We start from the raw sequence: 18,606 nt of genomic DNA on the forward strand, positions 1-18,606 counted from the left end.
CGTCAACGTGCTTTTAGTTTACATCATCATTTGTGTTTACATCAGTAGAACTTTTGCCAAACTGAATGAAATGGAACATATTTGCTGTCAGCAGAAGGCTTCTCTAAGTGACAAACTTTGCCAGAGTGTTTCAGGATTAAAGGAGCTATGACACCCTCGGGAGAAACTGTTCAGCAGAAAAGATTACTTGTTTCTGTTTCAGTAGTTGCATTCAGTGAATCAAATTACCTCTTCCAGTGAGTCGATCACCGCACAGTAATTGCGACTTTGTACCAGGAGAAGCAAAACTGTGTGATTATGGTCGTTTGTGAGTTATGCCATAATTAAAGTAATTGCTTTACTAATTCTTATCTTGTATAATGAGCCATAGAAATTAGATTGCACTTTGATTTGACAAGTTGATTAAAGCATTTGCCCTTTGCGCATATAGATAATCCATATAAATATGTCATGTGTTTGTTTATGACAGGTGTATAGTCTGTATGAAAGAATTCCAACAGTGCTCCAAGAACAACAACAAAGAGAATGGTCTATAATTTCAAGTATGCGCTCCATGGCCACTGCCAGGATCATTGAGCTCCCCCTTGTGGACACATGATGTTTATGCATATGGCACAGCACACATGGCATTGTGCCACCATTTGTAGTGCCGATGCAGGGAATGCATGCACTCCTGTCATCACCTCAGTATGTTGTAAACCCCACAGTAAAACATACCAGGCACAAACACTGACAGGAAGGAATTTCATTCATATCTCTCGTGATGTTGATGACCTCACCATGCTTTTAGTGCTTAGATTGGCTGAGAAGAGTTGTGGGAGGAGCCAGTATTTACTTGAGTGACTCTGAGCGAGTACTGGCCGTGTTCCATTCGGGAGTGTGAGGGCCTGGAACATGTTTAGCATTTGGCTCTGGCTGTGGCACTTTTAAGATAAAGTGCAATAAAACATTTTTATGACTAGCGCACATAGTGTTGTTACTCAACATCTTTTTTTTGAGAGCACACCACTCTCTTGTAAATAGTTTGTTCTAAATTAGTCCTCTGGTAGTGGTTTTATTCAATGCTGAAGTACATTTGATTTTAAGTCCTTACAGCAGTCATGTGGTCAATTTAAAGTAGTGCTTTCCCATCTCCATTGCATGGCTTAGTGCATTTTCCTGAAACGTTATTGAGGCAACCATCCTTTTTTGGAAGGCATTTTGTATCCCTGATCTCCATGAATTGTGTCCATTCACAGTAGATTGCCTGCTGCGTCCAACCCTCAGCCATTGTAGCCAGGGTCAACCAGCGATAACCTCGGACTGTGGATAATTGGATGGCATTTAAAGCTGAAGCCCCCGTTTATGTCTTGTCTAAAATTAGATCTGCATTAAGAGCTGCTTTTAAATACAGACGGCTGTCTCTCACTGAAGTGACCTTTTGGAGTAGTCGTTTTAAGCATCATTCTCAATCAATATTAGCTTGCTGGTGGTGTGCTTGGATCTCAATGCACTTTATTCCAAAGGGAGTGAGTTTGGTTATTGATGAGCTGATGAAAGACTGGTGCCTATGGCACTACAGAGCGGCATGGCTACTTCCACTGCATTTGGATCTTCACTCCGCTGTCCAAACGGAAGATTAAAGTCTGAGCGCTTGGGCTCTTTCCTCATCTATATTCCGACGCCCACACTGGCGTCTTGAAGTGATCAGAGTGTAGTTCTGTCCCGTCAGCCAGTCAGTCAGTAAGGCCGATGCCTTTGCGCCCTCAACTCCATTTTCTTTTGTTCACCACAAGACATCCTCCATCTCTCTCTCCCTTTATTTCTCATTGTCCTCACATTGTCCTCATGGATTTAGACTCCTCGTGGGGGGATGGGTGGGTGTATTACAGGGTGACTTAGCTGACCCCTATCTCTTCTTCCCACCCTCTCTCTCTCTCTCTCTCTCTCTCTCTCTGTCCTGTAGGGTGAGGCTGGTCCCACTGGCGCCCGTGGACCTGAGGGAGCTCAGGGTCCCCGTGGAGAGTCTGGAACCCCTGGTTCTCCTGGTCCTTCTGGAGCTGGCGTAAGTACCTATGTCTGCTAAAGAGCCCTGTCCTCTGGACTCATGCTGTAGATTTGGATATGATATTTAATGCGTGGTACTGGACCACTTCCATTGGTTTGATGGGGAGAAATTAGAATAGTGCAGTGTATATTCACTGATATTGTAAATTAGTTTGAGTATGATTTCGATTAACATTGATCTGTGTCTTGTCTCTCAAATCTATAGGGCAACCCTGGAACTGATGGAATCCCTGGGTCCAAAGGCTCTGCTGTAAGTAAAGCCTGATGATTAAAGCCCCATTTTCTTCTTCATTCCACCCTCTTGTCTTCTTGATTTGCACCAAAGAGGATTTTTAAAACATTATTGTACCTTATGTAATCAGTTAACAGTTTGGTTGAATGTAAAGATGTGTTTTCATGTGTGCTGACCTATCAATTACAACAAACCGTAGTCCTGATACTTATAACCTGATACACACAGACTACAGGTTCCTAGACTCTTTCTTTTGACTGCATCACCTTTGCTGTGACAGTGGAAAGGTGACTGACCCTGTGCTCCTCGCTGCTTCCCTCTACAGGGCGCTCCTGGTATTGCTGGAGCTCCTGGTTTCCCTGGACCCCGTGGACCTCCTGGACCTCAGGGAGCCACTGGACCTCTTGGACCAAAGGGAACATCTGTAAGTCTGCACAGTGTCTGCAACATGCCTTTTTTTTGCTTTGTCACATTAGCATTTAATATTCCCAGGACTGTTGTATGCAGGTTGGGTAGTTTGAAAATAAGCATTAAGAGTTAAGAGTAACTGTGACATGTAAGAATAGACTAAATTCATGTCATAATATGCATGTGTAAATTTAAGGAATATCTTTTTTATGAGATTGACTGTAATAATTATATGATGATTTTCGCTGTGTCTTTCACGCCATCAGCCATCAGCCATCAGCTTAATCAGTTGAAGGTTACCTGCACTGACTAAAGTTTTTTCCTCTGCCTTCCCCTAGGGTGACCCCGGTATCCCAGGCTTCAAGGGTGAGGCTGGACCCAAAGGAGAGTTTGTAAGTTCAGTATATTCAATTGACTTAATATACTGATACCAACCCTTTTCAATATGTTCAATATATTGATCCTGAAAATGCTTTCTTGAATATCAGGTGAAATGCGCCTTTATCAAGTCAGAGCGCACGTCTGTTTCAAATATACAATCCCAATTAATGATATCCTCCATCGCAATTTCTAGCCATGTGTTACTGAAGAGTTTTCACCTTAAAATTCCTCATATTTGTATGGTTAGTGTAGGAGGCCATACTTAGAACCTGCAGGGGTCACTGAATAATAACAGAGATACATTGAAGCCAACACAATGAGTTTCCTCATCTCCGTATGGTCGTGCCTTATTCTACAACAGCAGTTTAACAGATTGTAATTTTGCTTGTCATTTGTAGTGGTAATTGATGTATATTAGCATATAGTAAATGCCTAACCAAGACCAGAGTATATGTGACTCTGACCAGTCTTCTTTGTGCCTAGTTGGATTCATCTGAAACTAACCTGTATTTTTAATGAACACAGCAGTGACAAAGTATCTCTGATGTGCCCCCCTAGGGTCGCGCTGGACCCCAAGGACCTCTTGGCCCTGCTGGAGAGGAAGGAAAGAGAGGCCCCCGTGGAGAGCCTGGTGCCGCTGGACCCCTCGGACCTAACGGAGAGAGAGTGAGTTCCGCTAGATTATATTCTAAAGTGCTTATCGACATGGCAATATCACACCTACTTTATATATAAAGAAGGTGACTGGTCATCTTCTGGAAAGACTATCACTACACTGTCTCTGTAACTGCCAAGTGTTTGAACTGCTTTCACAGTTAACTTTGCGTATAACATTTGTCTGACGGATCATTGTCTCTGTTTTCTAGGGCTCTCCCGGTAACCGTGGTTTCCCTGGTCAAGATGGTCTAGCTGGTCCCAAGGTAACAATCTCCATGACAGCATCCAGTATGTGTTCCCATGGGAACTCATTACAGTAAAGACTGCAGTGATAGCGTGCCAGGAGTACAACAGGAAACAGATATCTGGTTGTAGGCATAAGCCACTAGACAGACAGACAGACAGACAACATAGTGACGTGCAGTCAGCTATCTATTGTGGCATTACTAATTTCACATTTATTCATATGTATTCATATTTATTCATATTTACCATGGTGTCTTGAAGCACAAAGTATGTTTGTGTTTGAAAGAGTTTTCATTTGAACGCAGTCAGGGGGAAAGACATAATTTATGGCGATTAATTGCTGACACACTGGAAAATGAATTTCTAATTCGAGGATCTGTTCCAATCTATTTCCTGATAATGCATCAAAATGTTTTATTTACCAGCTCAAAGTAGATTTGTTTATTATTCAGAACATTTTCATTCTCACTTTTGTGGTGGTCAGGGTGATTTGAACAAATATATTTCAGAAAGACCATACACACTTCAATGGGATTGTTTGTTTGTTTGTTGTGAATACAAAACGATGGGCCAAACTGCCTCTTGCAACCACACCTCACTGTCACCAGATGGCAGTGTCATGACTATCAGTAGAACCAATGATGGTTCAATCTTTACATTACAAATGACTCTGTAATAGTACAATGAAATTGAATTAAGACCCTTCCCATCTATCCTAATTTCTTGACGCTCAATTTAAGAGAACACCAATCATTTAATTCATTTATTTGTTGAACATTAAGAATATTAAAGAGGTAAGATATCAATTAATTGAACATCAGGAAAAATGGTGAACACCCATACAATCCTTCATTTTTTTTTCCCCATTACCTTTTGGGTTTTTTTGTAGGGTGGAATGGGTCTAATAAACATTTATCAACTGGACTTGTCTCATCCTAATGACCTATAGTTTTGAATGACTATTTGATAATGCATCCATCCACAACTACTATGACATAGTAACTGACTATTACCCCCTTACCCCAGGGTGCCCCTGGTGAGAGAGGACCCGCAGGAGTGTCCGGACCCAAGGGTGCAGGTGGTGATCCCGGTCGCCCCGGAGAGCCTGGTCTTCCTGGTGCCAGAGTAAGTTATTAATCTCAGTGCACTGACACCATCTATTTGGTCTGTGAAGCTATATTAAACCAGCTACTCGCTTGTTGTGTGTTTTTATAAAGACATCACGTGACTGTGTTTGGCCCCGGGGCTGCATTCGATTGATGCTCAGCTGTTTGAAGTTGCCATCGTCGGTCTGAAATGATTCAGCTGAATAGATTGCCGTTTATTCAGGGTTTAATGAGGCTATCTCTTCTCCTTCTGTAGGGTCTCACCGGTCGCCCTGGTGATGCTGGTCCTCAGGGAAAAGTTGGCCCCGCTGTAAGTATGTGCAACATCAAAGGGGATGACTAAGAGGTGTTGAGCCGTGAAGAATGATGTTGGTGCCTCTTAGTATGGAGAGGCTGAGGTTATATTCCAAACACTTCAAATGAAACATGTGTTCATTTGTCCTATAGAAATATCTGAAGTTACTATTGTAACGCTATATTTCACAGTAATATCTACTGTGTGCAGTTGTATGCTTCACTAATACATCAATCATAATATCTCAAAGTGAAAACTTAGATGCATTCACTTCAGTATAGCTTTACTAAGTCTAAGGGTTGATGAGATATCTTTTGATGTTCCCTCTGTTTATAGTCTAAAGGGTCATCTTAGCACCAGTTCCCAGACGTTTTGTGACCCTCTCTCTCTCCCTCCCTCTCTCTCTCTCTGCTTCTCTGTCTGTTTATCTTTAGGGTGCTGCTGGTGAGGATGGACGCCCCGGACCCCCAGGTCCCCAGGGAGCCCGTGGCCAGCCTGGTGTGATGGGATTCCCTGGCCCCAAGGGTGCCACTGTAAGCATCAGTCACTGCATGTCACATCACACATGTGCCCATCTGTCCGTCTAGTAAAGCAGACAGAGCTATTGGCCTGTCTGTGTGTGTATGTGTGTGTGTTTGTGTGTGTGTGTGTGTGTGTGTGTGTGTGTGTGTGTGTGTGTGTGTGTGTGTGTGTGTGTGTGTGTGTGTGTGTGTGTGTGTGTGTGTGTGTGTGTGTGTTCGTGTGTGTATTCCGTCTGTTTATGTGTAAGACTTACCTCACTTTTCTGTGTGCAGGGTGAGCCCGGAAAGTCTGGAGAGAAAGGATCTCTTGGTGCCCCTGGCCTGAGAGTAAGTCTTTCATCTTTTCAGTAATAGAACACGGTGGACGTGCCTCAGTATAGAATCCTCCCATAACTCTTTCCATAGATTTCAATCTATTTCACAAGTGTTGAGAAATCGGAATCCCTTGAGCATAAAATGTTCTACAGGAGAGATTCAGAATAATTTCAGGACCTGAGAACATTTTGGAGCGATAATTATGTAGTCACTGAGAAAAGGTGTTTTTTTTACCAGCAGACAGCATGAACCGTGACCAGCATGTAAAGTAGGCAGAGCGAGTGACACATTCAGCAATGTTAATGTAAATAGACTGGTTCTATTTCACTTCAGTATTAGGTCTCTTTTCAGTCTTGGCAGTTGTATGACCAGCTTTGTAGTAGCCACTCTCAGTTATTGATGTGGTCGCGGTGGTCTATTGACATATCCCCGAAATCCAGTTGTTCTTGGAGCATAGCGAATAAGTGTCAAATTATTGATAAATTATATTGATTAAGTTAGCCTGTAGCACATTGTGAATGCTGAGCTCATGTTAGCTCGTGTGAGTCAGATGGTCAATGGGGAGGACATGTTTTCCCTCAAGCACAGCCTATAGGTTACCCTGCTCAGCTTTTAACAACTTTCACCACACAGACTGTAGAAAACTGCTGAGATATAGCCTTGCAAAGCTAATGTGGTAGCCTATAATGTAAATCTAATCGTATATACTCTAGATGGCATCATCAACAGCTATTTTAATGATAACTGTGTTGATAACACAAACTTTGAATCAGATAGCATACTGCTATGGCTTGTTCCTCCTCATCGATGCGTTAATGGTTTTCCATTTTAGCAGTTTTAGTTTTCTCATTTTTAATAATTAGCTTAATTAGTATTCCAGTAGCCAGTATTCTGTTATGTTCATCTCGGTTCACTTACTCTACTCAGGCTCTAAGAAGCACCTGTGCCAGAGGAGGTACTATAAGGTTTCAAAATATATTCCTAGAATCTTAGAATAGTCCACGCCTGTATGGTGAAATAAATACTAGTAGTTCCTTACTTTAGTTCCTGAGATCCTTAACTAGTTACTGTAGCAGAAAACCACCCATGCAGTATCTTGTGGCTCTAAAAAACTCTTTTTTTGTTGTGATGTGAGTCAATCATCTGTGGCATTCTCTCTCTCTCCCTTTCTCTCTCGTTATCTGCAGGGTCTTCCTGGTAAAGATGGAGAGACAGGTGCTGCTGGACCCCCTGGCCCTGCTGTAAGTGTATTCTCCCGCTTCCTCTGTTTCATTGTTGTCATCCTCCATCTGTCAGCTTTCCTGTTTGGAGCACGCTGATAATGTGCCTACCCCACCCCACCCCCCTCCGAGTTTTTCTGTCTCGAAGCCCTCAAACAGACACATACAAATTCTATCCAGTCATCGAGTGGCTGTGATTGGATTGAAGTGAGCTCCCTTTGAAGCAAGGCTCTTTCGACCACTGCGGCGTGATTGCCGTTATTTTCCATTTAGTCCTTCCCACTGCTAGGTTATTTTGTTTGACACTTAATTATGATGCTGCACGAGTGTAAGCACCAGTGATTGCCTATTGCTGCCCTCATGGTCAACCACAATCACAGCCTTTGTTTTCACCTCTGATTCAAGTACCACAGCCCCTAAGGTCCGTCAGGGAGGATGTTTTTGTGGAAGGTGTGTTTTTTGTTTTGAGACTCAAGATTGGTGTTTTACCCTTTCTGTAGGGGCCCGCTGGAGAGAGAGGAGAGCATGGACAGCCCGGACCCTCTGGCTTCCAGGTAAGGGCGCTTTAGCAGCCAAGGCCTCGTCTCACGCCTCAGCTGTGGGGAAGGCCACAGCTTCATGTTTGGATGCATGAGGCAGATTTGTGTTCCCAGCTTGTTTGGGTATTAATCATGTTGCTCTCCGTTGACAGGGACTGCCTGGACCTCCTGGCCCCCCTGGTGAGGGTGGCAAACCTGGTGATGGCGTAAGTATTCACCCCAAAGCAGGGACTCTTTCCTGCGATGCCTGAAAGAAATATTTATCTCAGCATTTGCCACAACACAATAAATTCACCACATCTACCGAGTCAGGGGGGAAAAAAGACCATTGTAAGCAAATCACTGATCATTGTCCATACTTGGTTCTTCAAAAACGGATAAGAAATTATAGAAGTCTACAGTATTTAAGGACTCTAGTTTATCACTTCATCCATAAACTTCACATGCACCCACATGTTAATGTCTCATTCAGACCACAGTCAGTATGACCTTGGAGTCTGATCTGGAATGCATACTGTGGTGCAAACGTCCCTTTTCCCTCTCCTTCTTTCTATTCAGGGTGTTCCTGGAGAGGCTGGCCCTGGCGGTGCTACAGGACCCAGAGTAAGTCTCCTGGCCTCTGCGGGCGTCTTCTTCTCCCTCATTCATCTCTTAATGGCTTCGCCCGTTTCTCATTCATGTTGTAATCTTGGATGGTGTGCTTTTGCCTACAGGGCGAGCGTGGTTTCCCAGGAGAGAGAGGCAGCGCTGGGCCTCAGGGTCTTCAGGGACCCCGTGGTCTCCCCGGAACTCCAGGAACTGATGGACCCAAGGTAAAACATACAGAAAAGTTGTTTACAGGAGATAAACAAACAATAACGTAATAACATACACATACAGCACAAACATAACATGCCAAATCCCTGGCAAGTGTATCACATCAGAGATGGACCTGAATGCCACAAGGTATGGTCCTCTCAAGAAGGCCAGTGGTTAGTGTCTGTAATGCAATGCCTGTAATCGACAGAGGCTAAAAATAAGGACCAATCAAGGATGAAATGTCTCGATGTCTCTTCATTCTGACCACATGACCTTAAAGTGTCAAGTTATCTCTACATCACCATCCACAGACCCCAGACTAAAACACAACACACTAGCCTTTGAAACCTGCTTCACACAGGCACCAATTAAGCTTCCACACCTCACAGTTTAGAGCTCTCATCAGCCTTTAAGTGGAGGTTCATCCTTTCTGTGCCTTTTCTCCAGGGTGCTATTGGGCCAGGTGGCGCTTCTGGTGCCCAGGGACCCCCCGGCCTGCAGGGTATGCCCGGAGAGAGAGGACCCGGTGGCATCTCAGGACCCAAGGGAGACAGAGTAAGTGCCTAACTACAATCGCCTTAAATACATTGGAGCTGAGAATAAGCTTGGCTAAGGACCAGGGCAAAGAGTATAGAAACCGTATTGATAAAAAAAAAGGAAAAAGCTGAACATTCTGACATTTAAGTGCTCCGATTCTAATATGCACTAAAACAAAACAAAATCTACTCTATTCTGAACTCTCTTTGTTACTTTAGAAAGACATTAAAATTCTCTATGAGGCTGTGAATATTAATATTATATATTATTATATTATAGAGCATATTAAACTATAGGGGTGACCTAGCATGATTATGATTGGCATGTCTAGGCTGGCTACAGAAGAAATGCTAGCGCATATGCTAAAACCTGTCCTTGCTTCTCTCCCACAGGGCGACAATGGTGAGAAAGGACCTGAGGGTGCTTCTGGCAAAGATGGTGGAAGAGTGAGTGTCTCCCTATCTTGCTGTCATGTCTGCAGTGCTCATTACCATCAATGTGACATCCCCCTACACACACACACACACACACACACACACACACACACTGTGTTCCCACTGACACCGATCTGCCCACACACTTTGAATTTAGCATTTTTAAGCCGAGACAGGCTATGTAAAACAGAATGTTCGCACACTTCCAACACTGAATTTTTTCACATTTTTCCAACAGCATCCCACATATTTGTCTCTGTAAAGCACTTATTTTACACAGCAGTGTACCTGAAGAATTTTTTTTTAGCCATTGTTAACAATCCCAGTATTCATTTGTTCAGCGTTTAACTGGACACTGTCCCCCTTCTCTATCTCTGCAGGGTTTGACTGGACCCATCGGTCCTCCTGGCCCTGGCGGTCCTAATGGCGAGAAGGTGAGAGTTACACTCTGAGAGGGATGGGGTGGATTTTCAGACGCCGTTTACGGATGAGATATTTTTTTTTTCTTAATGTTATTTGTCTACGCCTGCAGGGTTAAACTTGACAGTTCCAGCCTTATCACACTTGATGCTCCCTTTCATCCTTCCTACCTCCCTCCGCCCTTCCAGAGTTCGTTTCACTTATCTCACTCTCTCATGCGTGTGCACTTGTGTCCTCCTCCAGGGAGAATCCGGCCCCGCTGGACCTCATGGAGCTGCTGGTGCCCGTGGTGCTCCTGTAAGTATCTCAAAACACACACACACACACACACACACACACACACACACACTTCGTAGGAACGTAGGAAATTATCTTAAAATTACAGAAATGAAAGTGATTTTAGCCAGTCCCTGCATTATACGGTGACACTTTTCAATGCTGACCAGCTGAGATACTGTCAACTCTGAATAAATGTCTAAGCTACCAGTGTTTAATATCGTTCAGTTGAATCAAATTGATGTTGATGAAATCTGAAAGAAATCCTCAATGCCAAGAGTTTATTTTTAGGATCTCCCAGCCTCTATAGTAAATTAGCTCCATGGTACCCCTGCTGATGGTGATGGCCTCAGGCAGTGCTAACCAGTCCATTTTCTGCCTCTCTGTAGGGTGACAGGGGTGAGACTGGTCCCCCAGGTCCCGCTGGATTTGCTGGTCCTCCTGTAAGTATGACCGCCATGAACCCATTACGTTCTCGTCGTTAGTGGAGGTAATTGAACTGTCACAGTGCTCTTCGCTTGACAAATTACAGACTAGCGACAATCTTACAGACTCTGTGACAGGGGTCACTATCTGTAAAGTGATTTCAAATGAAGCATGTAATATCCGTTCCAAATGGGCATGCCCAGATTTGATGTTGCATGTACACGTTTGTACAGCTCACAGTACTATCCACGATGAAAATATGCCGATATGGGATCGTATAGGACTGGTAACCTTGGTCAAGATGAATATGTCATTCATAGAAGCAAGATGTGACCTTTTCAAGGGTGACATTCAGTATATCAGGTGTTAGAAATGCTGTGCACACTCCACTTTTACCCTAAAATGTCAGTAGGCTCTAAGCACCCAAGACAACTGAATGTTTTACCATCTGTTCTTCCATAGGAGCATTTGCTGTTTTCACTGTTTTCAACTCTTTTTTTAATGAAAGATACATTGTGGAATGCTGTGACACTGAGAGAGGACATGTGATCATTGATTGATTGACTAATTGATTGGTTAATATCAGCTGATTGGTTAATGAACAACTGATGGATTGGTTAATTAATTGATGGACCAAATGTATGACAAAAGTGAATAGTAATCAGAAAATAAATAAATAAATTGATACACTTCCACATCTCAGTCCTGGAATATCCCAACATTGTATCCCGTTTCTTAAGATTTTCTTTTCCCCCCTCAGGGTTCTGATGGTCAGCCCGGTATCAAGGGAGATCAGGGTGAGTCTGGACAGAAGGGTGATGCTGGTGCTCCTGGCCCACAGGGACCCTCTGGAGCTCCTGGACCTCAGGTACTTCTACTATCTGCTCATTCTTTTGAGTCTTTTTGAGAACGTTACAGAAACCCTGCCTAATATGACAGCAGCTCTTTCAACATTACATTATCATTTGTATATAGGTACTGTATGTCCTTGCTGAGATTAAGTCTACGTTTTTTTTTTGTGTAGGGACCCACTGGTGTGTCTGGACCTAAAGGTGCTCGTGGTGCCCAGGGACCCCCAGTAAGTCTGACATCCTAATATTCTCTCCAGCCATCCAGTGTGTGAAATATCCCTCACCACATGAGTTCTGTACCTAATGGACTGTTTCCATTATATTAGAATAGAATAGATTCGATTACATTCAATTTGTGTCAATAAAATGCAGTTAGCATCTTATCAGAAGTGCAAAATAAATGGCATTATTCATGGTTAAAATGCAAAATCTGTGAATATGAGTAGTGTATAGTATAGTCTTATGTACAAAGTGTATGTACTATGGTAGTGCAACATATGTAGTTGTATACATACATATAGTGTATACATGTAGTGTATTCATTTGTTCAAGTGTGCAAAATTATGCAGGTAATTGTTTGAAAATATCATTAAACATGTGACTGTGCTTCACGTAGGGTGCCACTGGTTTCCCTGGATCCGCCGGAAGAGTCGGACCCCCAGGCCCCAATGTAAGTACCACACACACCTACAATTCAATAAAGGATGTGTACACATGTAGAAAAACTGTGAAATTTCATTCAGAGTAAAACGTGCTCATCATACGTCAGAGTGAAATACAGTGTAGGATAATAGCAGAGTCAATTTCAACAACTGTAATAATTATTATTAAATAATGTACTTAATAATTAGCATACGAGCTGAGACAGCTCAGCTTTTCAGTACCATAAATTATCTATTTATAGGTGACTATAATGTGTAAATGATGCACTGAAGGCACTGTTCATGCATCCAAAGAGGCCGTACTCAAAAGGTGGTGACAGTAGCACATCTATGAACTGTCCCAGGCCACATCAAGATCACTAGTAAATAGTAACTCCCTATATCTCCTGTGGTATTTCTTAGGCTGCAGAGGTGTGTCCGTGTTTTCATAATCACATGTAATTATGTTGATGCAGTTGGTTATTTCACCCGGCTGATTGTAAACAGAAGCCACCCTCTTCATTATCTGTAATCTTCATTGTCTGTAGTGCAGGCAAAGAGGATCTATCTATCTATCTATCTATCTGTAGTGCGGGTCAGTGATGTGGTGCTACTCGTTACATTATTCGGGGTCACACGTGTCAGTTGAACACCTCGTGGTGGCCTGGCCATCCCTCAGCCCTGTCGTGTGATCATATTGTATGAGTGCATTATTCATTAGGCAGGTCTTTATGATCGCTGTGTGCTCCACAGGCCACGTCTGCAGCGTCTAACAACCATAAATTATCGCGTAATGATCCATTAACGGCTGTCACTTTCACTTCAGAAGCTATTAATTCAATGCTCTGCTTGTCTCCCTGATTTCACAGTCGCGATAATACGCTCATTCGGCTTTCATAGTCAACAACTACTGTACGAAACCCAGAGGAAAAGGCCACGCAGTGTTGCTCAGTAAACATGTTCAGTATCGGAGCTTATGCAGATTTTAATTACCCATGCCATGCATCTGACAGATATGATCAGATGTGCTCATCCACCTTTAGTTTTAATGATCTATTGTCCCATAGATTGATAACAATGCATGGTCTAGATGTTCACCCGCCTGTGAAATAGAGTATCGACAGCAGGTGCTCTGTGAAGTCACTCACAACAAATTGCTCCCTTCTCCAGTGCAAGAATGGCATTGTGATTGTGATTTAGATTTGGATGCTGAGGCATTTGAACGTTTTATTAGCTTATTTGTTCCACCTCAAGTTCAGGTTCAAGCATTAACCTAAGGGACAACAGTCAAGAACCAAACTGAGATGAAAGTGAAGAATTGAATGTAATATGACTCCATTTCTTCTTGTCATGTTAGCGCTGCTGGGGTCAGCGCAGCATCAGCTTTGTAAATTAAACATTCTACTACCTACGCTCTGGTCTCTCTGCAGATGACCATCAAACAATTGAAGTTTTATTGGGAAGAGAAGCAATTGATGAGGCATTGAAATGTACTGAATATCATAACAGTGATGCAGCATACCAACCTTTATATTGCATCTTCAGTCACAGGAGTGCATATCAACACTCTCTCCTTGTCTACAAATATATTTTATTGACCCTTTTTTTGTTTGTTTGTTTGTTTTTTGTCTGTCCCTACCTCAGGGTAACCCTGGTCCTTCTGGCCCTGCTGGTCCTCCCGGTAAAGACGGTCCTAAGGGTGTGCGTGGTGACGGTGGTCCCTCAGGCCGACAGGGAGACGCTGGGCTGCGCGGACCTGCTGGAACCTCTGGAGAGAAAGGAGAGCCTGGAGAGGATGGTCCCCCTGTAAGTGACCTTTCTGTGACCACTCTCGTCTCAATTTGACCCCGGAAGAGACAGTAGGTTGTGCTGTTGACAAATCACAAGTAGAACTGCACAACTGTGTTGATCCTATTTGGTACACCAAGAAAACTCATCCCACCCGTATGTCAAGTCATCCATATCCTGAAACACCTGTCCATGACCTGTCCTGTCCTGTCCACACCTGTCAACTATCCATGATTACCCAAATGTATCAAAATTGACCCAAAAGTATAAGCTCCTACCACTTATGTGAAAGAAGTGTTATTCTGCACAACTTTTACAAACAGCATTTCTCTAATTTAATATTCTGAACTACACCCCAGGTTGCACTATGAGAGATTTTTTTTTTTTTAAGTATTTCATGATTCTTTTTTAAAGTGGGATTTCTGAACATTCTTCACCCTAGTCCCCTGTAGTCTGTAGAATGTTCCAGTCAGTAATAGTTCCGTGCTAAGGAATGTTTTAGCACTCTCTGTGGGCAAAAACTACACAAAACAATTTCCAAAATATTAGTTTGTATAATGCATGTATAATTGTATAATGTGAATGAAAATTAGTCCAACACTATCCTTGTGTTAGTTTGCAGTGCACCCACAAACCTCAATCAATCTATCAACCATCCATTTTTTTCTTCTATCAATCCATCCATATTTTATCCATATTTGGATAAAAGCATAAGCTAAATACCAGTTCTCTCCTCTCTCCTTAATATCAGTCCATTCATTCATCTGTCCACCTGAATCTACCCCCACCTACCCATTCAATCTATCTTTCCTCATCCATTTTTTCATCTGTCTGTCCATCCATCCATGAAACCATCCACATTTTTTGCTGCCCTTGTTAACATAAATGCTGATTTCTTAAGGGATAGCTTTGTGTAGGTGCTTTTAACTGGTTCAGCCTATTGTATTTCTATGTCAAGGCTTTACAATTTCTATAGATGCACTCCAATAGGCACGAAGGATTAGAACACCATTCGATGGGTTCCATTTCCTGTGACTTGATGAGGCACTCCGTAAATCCAACCCTCCTTTTGTCACTTAGAGATCTGCCACTCGCCCAGCCTTAAGTCCCTGACAAAGAGTGCTCATTATCAGACAACTCAGACAGACAAGAACACAACAAAAAAAACAGCCTGGAAGGGCATGTCTAGAATGTCTTTCACAGCGGCGTAATCACTAGCACCTCTGCTTGACCGTTCGGTAATGTTCGGAATTCAAATTCAGAAGTGTCTGAGAAAGAGACAGAAATGTTGAGCAATAGATCATTTTTACCCTCGTCTCCAGTGGTATAATTTAGCCAAATATAGTCCCACAATGCCGTGTGATATGGCCCTGAACACAAGGCCATGTACTATGTGGCATAATAAATAGTCAAGGGGGCAATAAATGGAAAATTGAAAAATAACGAGGGCACATCGGACCTTAAGACTTACTGCATGGTTAGAGGCACACTGAATACATGTCTTGATTTTAACTCTTGTGGTTTTTTTACGGGAATTTGATGTTTGATTTTTCTCTTTCCTCTTCCAGGGTCCCGATGGTCCCTCTGGGCCTCAAGGTCTGGCTGGCAACCGTGGTATTGTGGGTCTTCCCGGACAGCGTGGTGAGAGAGGCTTCCCTGGCCTGCCTGGACCATCTGTGAGTGACACTAAAAAAAAAAACACTACATTTCTTAGCAGTTGATGAACTAGACATAGACCACGCAAACCTCCTTTTGTCATTAATTACACCCATCAATCCAATCCATATACTGTTTATTAAATATATAATCAGTGTGAATGTCCTGGATCCTCATTAACAATCAGTTCTGTTTTCATCCTCTCAACACAGGGTGAGCCTGGAAAGCAGGGAGCTCCTGGTGGCCCCGGAGACCGTGGACCCCCTGGCCCAGTTGGTCCCCCTGGTCTGACAGGCCCTGCTGGGGAGCATGGTAGAGAGGTGGGTGTTGCTGAAACATGGGCAGCCCACAGGCCTGCAGGCGTCTGCCCAGGTCTCTGCCTTTTCTGGCAGCGGCTAGATAAGGAGTGTGTTTCTAACCAAGACTATATTATTTTCTACATTTTAGAATCATTGCATCTAATTAAATGAAACTACATTTTTGGTAGCATAGCAACTTATATTGTTTGTATGCTATTATGACCTCCAGTATTAAATGTTGTCTCCTCGGGAACTCAGTGCACATGAGATGGGTTACAGGGCTGGAAGACAATATTACATTAATCAACTCATGTTAAATTGAGCCCTGTTCTGTTTTCATAGGGCAACCCTGGATCTGATGGTCCTCCTGGTAGAGATGGTGCTACTGGAATCAAGGTAAGAAATCATAATTGCCTCTATTAAGAAACCAAGTGGCTCCATTATTATTAGCTAATAATAAGATAATATTAATTATCCTATTAGTGAGATAATCCACAGGAATTACTCCACATTACAATCAAAATGGCGTCGACTGAACAAGAGTATTTGTTCCACAAAGATTCTTGTGACATTGAATTGTTGTCATCAATAATATTTCCATATTCATGTCCACATCAGTCCCAGTATGTTATTACCACACTGTGATGCAAAGCTGTTGCTTTGATCTCCCACTGTTAATTGTGTTAGCCCCATGCAAAGCTGTGTTTTGATGTAGATTTGTTTTGTTTTTTTGTCCTGCCCTGTGACTGACACATGTGATTTGTTCAGGGTGACCGTGGTAACACCGGTCCTGTTGGCGCTCCTGGTGCCCCAGGTGCCACTGGTGCCGGCGGCCCCGTCGGCCCCACTGGCAAACAGGGAGACAGAGGAGAGGCCGTGAGTAGCACACATACACTGCGCCCGCCAGCCATCCAAACACTCAAGCACACACACACTGCGCAGAGCACACATATTCACTCTAGCACAGGCAAAACCAGAGCCCCCCCTGATGCAGTTAGGGACTATGGGACTCAGAGCAAATCAGGCGTATGGTGGGGTGGCTATTAAATCTGTTTTGGTCTCTGGGATAGGTCTGTTTTTTTTCCCCAGATGATAGAGGATAAAAGACATGAAGACAGGAGACATGGGGGGGAGGGGGTTGAATGGAGGGAGTGATCCAAATTGAGAAGTACTTGAGAAAATAACCTGAAGCAGAAGTAGAGTTTATGGGACTGTAGGTACATGACAACTAATGACATTTTCTGAACACTGCACTCAGAACTATTATTTCAGAAAACATGATGTAGTCCATACTCAATTTTCCCATGACTGGTACATTTCATCATGGCTTTGTGTGCTTTGTGTGCTTTGTGTATGAACTGTTCTGAGCCAAGACTGGTACACTTCTTCATGGCTTTGTGTGTTTTGTGTATGACCTGTTCTGAACTACTCTCTTTCTGACCTTGGTGTTTAGGGTCCCCAAGGACCTGCTGGACCTTCCGGACCTGCTGGAGCCAGAGGCATGGCTGTGAGTGACCCCCACTATCAGAAAGGGCCAACACACACCAGACACGTCCAATTCCTACCGCAGTTCCACACATTAGAGTGCACTTTTCACATTTCCACATCCTGTATGACCTGTCTATGGCAGGAGCAGTTATCACCTGGTTATGTAAGACTACTTCCTATTCCCCTGGTAATGATGATTCATTAATTCCTCATTTCCTCCTGCCCCAGGGACCCCAAGGACCTCGCGGAGACAAGGGAGAGGCCGGCGAGGGTGGAGAGAGAGGACAGAAGGGACACAGAGGCTTCACCGGTCTTCAGGGTCTGCCTGGACCTCCTGTAAGTGGCACGCCTCAACCTTGTGCCCTCTGTTGGCTGCTTGTGGTTGGCTGGTTTGTACACCCGGTCGCCGGATGTCACCGGGCCTCTTTTCAGGATATTTCAGGAGAACTGTGACCTAGTGTGACCTAGTGTGACCCAAGTGTTGGACATGAGTCAGAAATAGGATGTGTTCCATAGTGTTTCCACATGCTCTGTTTCCTCCAGGCTAGTTTGTGTCACGTCACCAGATATTTTATTTGACCGATTGTGTTTTATTTATGGGTTTTTTTTTCTGATCGAATCTACTTTGATCTTTTCCCCCAATAGGGTCAGGCTGGTGACCAGGGTGCTACTGGACCTGCTGGCCCTGCTGGTTCAAGAGTAAGTGAAGAGTTTTATTTGTCCTATACATGATTGCTAATCATTTTGGCATCTTTAAAATCACAAAATACTTACTTTTGATAGTCTGGATACATGTTAATCTTTGAACTGTTTACACATTATCTGTGTAGGGACCCCCTGGCCCAGTTGGACCTTCTGGAAAGGACGGTTCCAATGGAATGCCCGGCCCTATCGGACCCCCTGGACCTCGTGGACGTTCTGGCGAGACTGGTCCCTCTGTGAGTTTAGGTTCTATGTCATACATTCAGATAGATAATACAACACAAGTTTGTTTTCAGCAGGTTGAGACGGATACCATTATATATT

At 43.4% G+C, this 18,606-nt stretch overlaps 1 protein-coding gene across 1 annotated transcript in view; it reads left to right on the forward strand.

Moving 5' to 3' along the window:
* col2a1b (collagen, type II, alpha 1b) overlaps positions 1-18,606 on the forward strand; it is a 40,397-nt gene that overhangs the window by 19,671 nt on the left and 2,120 nt on the right. The window contains exons 19-50 of the mRNA XM_012827483.3: positions 1,946-2,044; positions 2,252-2,296; positions 2,604-2,702; positions 3,025-3,078; positions 3,626-3,733; positions 3,934-3,987; positions 4,997-5,095; positions 5,333-5,386; positions 5,806-5,904; positions 6,166-6,219; positions 7,395-7,448; positions 7,928-7,981; positions 8,119-8,172; positions 8,525-8,569; positions 8,680-8,778; positions 9,212-9,319; positions 9,694-9,747; positions 10,116-10,169; positions 10,399-10,452; positions 10,821-10,874; positions 11,618-11,725; positions 11,882-11,935; positions 12,325-12,378; positions 13,994-14,155; positions 15,706-15,813; positions 16,006-16,113; positions 16,435-16,488; positions 16,861-16,968; positions 17,546-17,599; positions 17,809-17,916; positions 18,226-18,279; positions 18,411-18,518. Coding sequence (XP_012682937.1) covers positions 1,946-2,044; positions 2,252-2,296; positions 2,604-2,702; positions 3,025-3,078; positions 3,626-3,733; positions 3,934-3,987; positions 4,997-5,095; positions 5,333-5,386; positions 5,806-5,904; positions 6,166-6,219; positions 7,395-7,448; positions 7,928-7,981; positions 8,119-8,172; positions 8,525-8,569; positions 8,680-8,778; positions 9,212-9,319; positions 9,694-9,747; positions 10,116-10,169; positions 10,399-10,452; positions 10,821-10,874; positions 11,618-11,725; positions 11,882-11,935; positions 12,325-12,378; positions 13,994-14,155; positions 15,706-15,813; positions 16,006-16,113; positions 16,435-16,488; positions 16,861-16,968; positions 17,546-17,599; positions 17,809-17,916; positions 18,226-18,279; positions 18,411-18,518 — 2,475 coding nt within the window. The remainder of the gene's footprint in view (positions 1-1,945; positions 2,045-2,251; positions 2,297-2,603; positions 2,703-3,024; positions 3,079-3,625; positions 3,734-3,933; positions 3,988-4,996; positions 5,096-5,332; positions 5,387-5,805; positions 5,905-6,165; positions 6,220-7,394; positions 7,449-7,927; positions 7,982-8,118; positions 8,173-8,524; positions 8,570-8,679; positions 8,779-9,211; positions 9,320-9,693; positions 9,748-10,115; positions 10,170-10,398; positions 10,453-10,820; positions 10,875-11,617; positions 11,726-11,881; positions 11,936-12,324; positions 12,379-13,993; positions 14,156-15,705; positions 15,814-16,005; positions 16,114-16,434; positions 16,489-16,860; positions 16,969-17,545; positions 17,600-17,808; positions 17,917-18,225; positions 18,280-18,410; positions 18,519-18,606) is intronic.

The sequence above is a fragment of the Clupea harengus genome, chromosome 5 (assembly GCF_900700415.2).
Source record: "Clupea harengus chromosome 5, Ch_v2.0.2, whole genome shotgun sequence".
Taxonomy (NCBI): domain Eukaryota; kingdom Metazoa; phylum Chordata; class Actinopteri; order Clupeiformes; family Clupeidae; genus Clupea; species Clupea harengus.